At 31.5% G+C, this 8,508-nt stretch overlaps 1 protein-coding gene across 1 annotated transcript; it reads right to left on the bottom strand.

Annotated features, from left to right (window-relative positions):
* Positions 1-2,981: 2,981 nt before the first annotated feature.
* On the bottom strand, positions 2,982-6,181 carry LOC105166209 (seven transmembrane domain protein). Its single transcript, XM_011085477.3, has 7 exons — positions 6,010-6,181; positions 5,425-5,494; positions 5,270-5,329; positions 4,591-4,705; positions 3,798-3,913; positions 3,492-3,616; positions 2,982-3,343 (listed from the first exon to the last, which is right to left on the bottom strand). Exons 1-7 carry the CDS (start codon positions 6,084-6,086, stop codon positions 3,220-3,222), a joined length of 687 nt encoding a protein of 228 aa, XP_011083779.1. The 5' UTR covers positions 6,087-6,181; the 3' UTR covers positions 2,982-3,219.
* Positions 6,182-8,508: the final 2,327 nt, after the last annotated feature.

Here is an 8,508-nt window from a genome sequence, read left to right as displayed (position 1 = left end):
CATTATCAATTGTTTTAAATATATATGTATATTAAATTTATACTTATTACAATATTATTCACATTTATCTTAAATTTCTCAATTTGAAATATTATTATGTACATATATATTTTTTTGCATGTATTTCATTTGATGCACATGTTTTGTGCATTTAAAATGTCGATTTTAAGTTATTATTATGAGTGATAGGAGAAAAAGACACATCTTAGAACATAAAACACTATGGTACAATATAGTTAAATTTATCATTTTATGTTTTACACATTTTTACTACTGAAAGAATAAATGAAAATGAGGATACGAGATTTTGTAAATAGTATATTTCATTAGGCTTCTCATCTTAATTTACGATAACTCTATGCATTTACTACTACTTAGTGTTTACGAGGGTGGACTTATCGACGGGTGGAACAATTTCGTCTTAAATTTTTTTGGAAGAATTGAACGTATGTGTATTTGATCTCATAAATGGAACAGAAACACCATAATCCTTAATGTCAAAACCTTCTGAGTCGTGCAGGAGGTGATTCCACCATCTCAGGTGACCGAGAAACATCAATGGGAACTGACAAGAAGGCAACAAAGTTTGTGCAGGACTCGTCCAGTTGGCTAAGAGTTTTGGATTTCCTTAGACATATAGAACTTGCTTTTAATCAGTAATTTATGCTAAAAAATTACTACTATTTTCCCTATTTATGTTGCCATGATCCACAATTTGTGATGTATTTTGCCCTCGACTTTTGACAATGATCCTTTCACTAAAATCATGTCTTTTTGTTGCTTCTCATGGACTCCTATAGAGTCCTTATTTGGAGTAGTTTGTAGGATTGATTTTCGATGGCTTGAAAAAATGATTTGATTGTTGAAGGGTTTGAAGAGTGTCACAGTTTTATGTAGATTAGAGTCAGGGTGTATCATGTACGATGCACGTAAAAAAATATATATATTTTTAAAAATAAATGCATTACTTACAATAATGCACAATGAATGTTTATAGTTTTATGTAAACTAGAGTGTGTTGCACGTATAAAATCATATATTTAAAGATAAATGCATAACTTATAGTTATGTACAATGAATGTTTATATATAATTTCATGTAAATTAGAGCATATCACATTCTTTGTATGTATAAAATTATATATTTAAAGGTAAATATATGCATTACCTATAGTGATGTGCAATAAATATTTATAATTTTGATTAAAGCATATCACGTGCATCACCCGTATAAAATTATATATTTAAAGGTAATTGCATTACTTATAGTGATGCACAAATGAATATTTATAATTTTGTGTACATTAGAGCGGATGACGTGTGATGCATGTATAAAACCATATATATTTAAAGGTAAATGCATTAGTTATACTGATGTATAACGATTGTTTATAATTTTATGTAGACTAGAGCATATCACATATTGCACGTATAAAATCATATATTAGATCAATGCATTGCTTATACTGATCTACAATTACTGTTTACAATTTTATGTAGATTAGAGTGTATCACGTGTGATCCGCATATAAAATCATATATCAGATAAAAATGCTACTTACAATTTTATATAGACTAGAGCGTTGCACGTAAAAAAAATTATATGAAAGGTAAATGAATTATTTATAGTGATGTACAAATAATTATTCAATATTTATGTTAATTTTTTTACAAAAAATTCAATCTAACACGGTAAACCATTTTCATATGTCTATTATTATTTCTCCTTTAATGATTATTAAGTTATTTCTGTAACGATATGTCTCGATATAATATTTCGACTATTATATTTTAAGTTTCTAATTTTAAATTCATTGATGTTGAAAGATTCTATATCAATTATTAATGATTATTGTTCAAAAAGGTTGATCTAATTGAACATATATCCACCAGTATCTTCGTTATGAAATTCAACAACATGCTAGTCAAATTTTATTGTCAGGTGATTCAAATATAATATATATATATATATATTAAGTTTATACTCGTTATAATATGATTCACATTTTTCATTAAGTTCTTAATTTGAAATATTATTGTATACATATATATTCGTACTTATTTGGTTAGATGCACATTGAAAATGTGGATACATTTTGAATTATTATTATGAGAGAGAGGAGGAAAAGACACATCTTAAAACATAAAACATCAATATACAATATAGTTGACTTTATCATTTTATCTTCCACATTCATAATATTCAAGGAATTTTAGGGTTAGTAAAAATATTGATTTTTCATTCTGATGTAGAGGATTGGTGTGTCTATGCGTAGAATAGATATAATTTGATCTAAACTATCATAAAAATGATATATATTGTTTCTGTGCAGATATTTATTGCTCTGATATCTAACAGTGCAATATTTGATGTTCTTGTGTACACTGCTCTTGTTTTCACTTCAGTAATGTGCGTCGTTCCAATATAGAATGAATATGACCACTACATTCTAAAAATATTCACATAACAGATCTTAATAAACTACATTTCTCAAACGTCTTTAATAAGAAGAATAAATACTATTATTTCACTATTTTTGTATTATCCCTGAGCATTTTGAAAAATTCATATAAGGAGTTAACTTGCTTAATTTTAAACAATATAGGAGGATAAATTGTTGTATTTTAAAAAATACATATAAATAAATTGCTATTTCTTTTTCATGGGGAGTAATTAGCTCATTTATAATATCACAAGAGGACGCTTGGAATTTTTCCAATATATATTTTTGAATCTATGACTGCTAGAAAATCTGCAGGGTACAAGGAAATACAGGGAAAATTCTTGCCCAGACCTGGTGCGGTCGAACCAATCGAATCACAGAACAAGTGTAATATACTTACTCTGTAATTAATCACTTTCCTTAAACTGTACGTCAATCATATGACAAGTATTGCACTCGTCATGTGATTGATTCAGGTTTGGCCAAGATGAGTCCGGACAAAATTTATCCAGAAATACAGAAGTAAAATATTGAAAGATTGTGAGAAATAAATTACGACTCAATTTAAGAAAACAAAATTAGTTGTTCAAAATTTCTCCAATAATTAACCGTTACAATGATAAAACTTCTGAGAAAAGAGACCCAAAGGAATGAGTTTTTATGTGAACTACTACAACAGCTGCCTACAAGATGGTAAACGAGAAAATTGAGTCTTGTGGAAGATGAGGCCGCTTTACCGTCTGTTTGATCTCCCGTCTTCATCCGAAACTGAGTCCTCAATTAGATGGTCTCTGGCATGCAGCAAATAGTTGCCAGCTAATGAAAGCCATCACCAAAGAAGTGAAAAGCTCAAATCCTACTACCTTTGGGAAGTGCCATCCTAGGCCTTGTCTTAGATAGCTGCAAAAATCACAATGCATTTAGGCAAAGTACCATCCTGACAAGTACGCAAAGAAGTATGTGTGTAGATTAACAGATAAACTTCCCAAATTAATTAAAATATAGTATGTGCTTGTGTGTGTATTTGAAGTGTGGAAGAGAAGCACACCTTGTGATAGATGGCATTGTTGCCACAATCCCAGCGCAAGCATATATAATAGGAATCAAGGTCTTGGGTTTGTTTTTTCTAAGCCACATCAAAGAGCCTAAGGCAGCAAGTGATATACTCAACACCTGAAATATAATGAGCCAAAAGTTAGAAAAAGGATATGAGATATCTGCAAAAATTGTATACGAATACGCTTCAGAAATAAATAGCAGAAAGAATATACTCCTATGAGTAAGATGTCTAATGTGGCGCACATCTAATAAAATGAAACTACTAATATAACCAACAATAGTAACAATTTCTTACCAAATTAGCATTTGCCTCGAGACCCTGCAAAATGTAGTCCCAAGTGAATTCTAAACCTCTAGCACCAACCCACAGGGGTGCCAATCTATGAAGGACAGAATCAGCAAAAGCCCAACCTGAGAAAATTGAAAATGGGACCTTAAAACACCAAAGGGAAGGCAAAGCATGGTGCCAACAGAAGTAGGAAGAAGCATTTTGACTTAACATCAATGACCATTTCATTCCAGGTTATATAAACAGTAACAACTTGATCTGAAGAGCAACCCAAGACAAATGAGGTTATATATAATTTCATTTTAAAGACTCGATACCTTCTTGGCTTTACAATAAAACTGGTAAAATTTCTGTAGCCTGTACAAATAAACCTGGAGTATACAAGACTCAACACTTCCACCTCATATAATACGAATATCACAAAAATGGCAAGACATGCATGAAATCTTTTACAGGAAGTGTCATTTTAAATAGTCTTTTACTAAATTTCTTTAGAGCATGTCAAATGCATAAGTTCAGAAACTGAAATCCATATACTAACCTTTGCATTAACAATTTCTATTACACACTCTGTATCACAGTGCAGTCAGGAGGAACGATAAAAGCACATACATGGTAGTGATCAATGGCCTTACTTACAGATTGGTACAGAGAAATTATTTAATGTGGATTCTTAACCTTACAACCCAACTGAGATGGACTGATTAAATGTATTAAACAAGACAGCTTCTACCACTATATCAATAGATTTGTGAGGAGGAAGCACAACAAAAAGATTAGAAACATGAGTGAACCTCACCAAGTCCAACAGCTTGGAATTTGTGGTTTTGAGAGATATTCCGGTGAGCCAACTGTGTCAAGGCAAAATAAAGCCCAGCGACATCTATGAACCCAATCAATGCTTTCAACAATTCCTGAAAGAGAATGGACAAAGACCATTCGCGAAGTTTGAATTGTTTAAAAGCTTTATCAAAAGATAAGTAACTTAATTATAATTATTCATGCTCTTAATATATCTTGGGAAAAAGAATTTGCCAAATGGAGAGAAACAATGTAAATATGCCTAAACTTCCAGTTGAAAAGAGAATAAAAGAAGTCAATAAAAGGCAAAATAGCAGCCACACCATTAAGTGAATTCAAGACAGAGATCACCATAGTGCCTGGATAGATATCTATGTCCAAAAGTCAATCCACTGTAATGATCAATATTAAATTGATGTAATACATTGGAAGCAAGATTGTTAGACAATTTTATCAGAAAATTACCATTTCACCAACAATTAATTCTCTACCTTCATATGCCAAGTACCTAGAGTTAGTAGATAAAAAGCCATATGGAGACCACGTATAAAGCCTTTGAACTAATTATTACTATAAGAGTTTTATAGTCTTCCTCACATTTTAAGGCACATGATAATAGAAGTCATTGTCTATAACACTGGAGTAACTAATACCCACATTAGAACATAAAGGAATACCTGATATGGATCAAAACTGTCACTTTCAGATACATTAAGAAATGTTGCAAGACAAACAAGCTGCAGAAGAAATGAATGGATAAGAATTCATGGCAATGACCAATGAGGAAACGTCACATCAGAAGCTGTTCAATCAGCACGATTGCAATACCAACCTTAACAAGTGCCGTTATGAGATAAACAACAGCCGCTCTAATTGAAGTGCCAATGGTATCATACTCAGATCTGCGGTAGAAAACTAGGTGATAAAACAGCCATCTCATATTTTCAGACACAATCTAACAATCAACTAACAAGACCAGCAAAAACATTCGACAAAAGAATTGACAGAGATAAAATTTTAAAAATCAAATCTTTTACAGGGGCGTGTTAACTCGTGGAATTTATTATCACCACAGAGAAAACACAGAGATACATAGTGAGACTTTCAGCTTGATTAACTACTGCTAATACCGGCAGAATCAAAGGACTCAAACTGTTGCAGTTCAAATAGGTGGTCCAGAATTCAGATTCACATTGAACGGATTCAACTTTTCCGCATACATGCTTGTATGATGCCCAATGTAAAGAATCATTCATATGGTAAACCCCATCTGTCTGAACGAATTTTACAAGAAAAATATCGACAATTCAGGAAAACTAAAACTTTAATTTCACCAATAACAACACAAAGCCCTAGTTAATCACTGAGAGATCTAACAAAAATATCACATTATCAAGATGCAAAAAGAGAAGCTCACAAGGGCGTGGCCGAGTAGTAAACTGCGTGAGGGCCAAACGTCAGAATTGCACAGTTGAAGAAGTGAAATATTGTCATGTTTCCTCTGCAATTCGGCCAATGTGGAGAGAGAGAGTCTTGGCAATGGAGTCGTTTCCTTTCCAGAGCGCAGAGTGGATTGTAATTGAACTCGCGAGTCTTAGTTTTAGGATTGGTCTTCTGGGCTTTAAATTCTTCCCTCCTACATCTTGGCCCAACCCATTCTTTATTTTTATTGACCCATATTTGGGCTTGGGCCATGACTCTTAAGGGGATGGAACAAATTCTCACTTTCTCTCTCTTTATTTTTATTTTGAGATAATTACACTGTTCCCCACCTAAGTACGCCATTTTGGTGTAGTTCAGTTCGATTAATCGAATTGAACACCCCCACGATTTAAGTTCAATTGTACAAATTTAAAACACCATAAACATTATTTATTGTGTATTTCTTTAACCATATATTTTTTAAATAATAAATAATTAATTATATAACTACATTATCATGTTGAACATATTTTTCAATATCTTGATAGGCAATATTGCTTGTTTGCAGACTTGACGTGATAATATTAAATTCGATTATTATTAAATATGCAGATTTGCTGTTTTCATAAAACTATTTTGTATATAATATAATATTTAAAAAATTCTACCAAAAAATTCTGACCCACTTATTGACAAGTCTATACAGTCACTATGATTTATAATATAGCAAAAACTCAATATATTTTGTTTAAGTAACATATCCATTTTCACAGTTTAATTTCATAAATGAATTGATTGATATGATTTTGGGAGATATTTTAACAAAATTAAATGTACAATGGAGAGGAGCAGAAGCGACAAAGCAGTCCATGTTAGTGTATCTACCTGCTTTCTGCACTTATCCCAAACAGTCCATGTTAGTGTATCTATCTGCTTTCTGCTTTCTGCACTTCTCCCCGCCTCCGACTACTCAACTTGAATGCAAATACGCATGCACGCTCCTCCTTCCATTCAACCCACTAATCATTTCTCCATTGCTTGTCTTTTTTATCTCTCTTTCATCTCCCACCACTGCCTGCCCCACTTTTACAGCCTTCAATTCAACAATATATTAATATTCAAGGACAATTAAACCCTCGTCTCATGACATTTGATGTTATAATTTGATAAATTTAATGTTTGTTTGTCCAATAAATAGATACGTATGTGAGTAAAATTCACAAAATTTATATTATATACCCCTGATTGAGCTTACCAAGTTATATAGGTCAAACCAATATTTTCTTAACAAAACTACCTTTATAAAGGTGGAGATGATGGACTCCTCACATGCACTATCGTATGAAAATGTATAAGTATCGTTTGATTAGAGAAGATTTATTTGACCTACAATAAATCATTAATATATATAACATTCGTGAGTTACAGCAAACATCTCCTAAAAAATATTACACTAACACCCCTCAGGGGGTGTAGCAGTAATATTATAAAACAACAAAGAGCGTTTGTGTTATTTAATCTAATTTCAGAAGTATCGATATAATTTACCCTAAAAATAAATATTACCAAAATAAATGAATATCAGTACTCTTTTACTTATAAAGAGTTTATAACTTTAATTACCAAGACCACATTAAATAAAATATGTAAAAAGCTATTACGGTTTAGAGTACTTTTATTGACTCAACAAAAAAGGAAGAAAATAAAATAAAAATATATTATGTAATAACATGTATCGGACCACGTACGTAAAATTCGCTTTACGTAACTTTATTTTTGAAGTTGTAATTTTGTTTTTGCCAGCTCATTCTTAAAAAAAATAATGTTGGATTGTCACATCATCAAATTTGTCTTAATTTAGGTGTTGACATAGTTGATGGCGTGAAATTTTTTCAGTCAAATTGACCGGAAAGGACAAAAATTAGTACAATATTTAAAGTTATAAGATAATTGCGACTTTTAATTTAAATAGGACTAAATTGCCACTCCTCTTAAGTTATAAGACTAAAATTATATTTTCCCATCTCAAAAATCAAAGTATGATTGTGATATGATGTGTACAAATTTGAAAATTTTATTAAGGTGAAATTCAAATAAGGAAATATTCAAATATGCTTAGGTAAGTCTAGAATCTAATAAATATGACTTGTAAGATAAACAAAAGGTGAGAACCACACTAGGAAAGCGTCAATTACAGCCCTGTAAAGCTTAAGTTAACAAACTTGTAAAGAAGTAACAGTAAAGATTGTAAGAACGTATAAGGCATAAAAAATTACACATGCAGCATGGAGAGCGGGATTTTGGAGTTATATGATTTTGCATGAACTACAAATTCAAAAATGATTGGGTAATCATCAGAATCCATCCATACTTGCATCCAAGTTAGGATGGGGCCAAATTGGTACAATATGTGAAAGACACGAATCTTGACCTATTTTGGGATTAATATTAGAGTTGGGGACACTTGTGTAAACTTTTAGGACCTTGAGATAGG

Source organism: Sesamum indicum, linkage group LG7 (genome assembly GCF_026168435.1).
Source record: "Sesamum indicum cultivar Baizhima isolate 11 linkage group LG7, ASM2616843v1, whole genome shotgun sequence".
Taxonomy (NCBI): domain Eukaryota; kingdom Viridiplantae; phylum Streptophyta; class Magnoliopsida; order Lamiales; family Pedaliaceae; genus Sesamum; species Sesamum indicum.
The sequence above is the reverse complement of the archived record's forward strand: the minus strand, read 5'-3'. Positions and strand labels throughout refer to the sequence as shown.

Excerpts from the sequence above, each read along its gene's own strand:
- LOC105166209 (XM_011085477.3), bottom strand. The coding sequence starts at position 6,086 with ATGACAATATTTCACTTCTTCAACTGTGCAATTCTGACGTTTGGCCCT. Across the intron at positions 5,495-6,009 it reads TACTACTCGGCCACGCCCTT|ATCTGAGTATGATACCATTG; the intron begins GTGAGCTTCTCT and ends TTTCTACCGCAG. Across the intron at positions 3,617-3,797 it reads TCGAGGCAAATGCTAATTTG|GTGTTGAGTATATCACTTGC; the intron begins GTAAGAAATTGT and ends ATTATATTTCAG.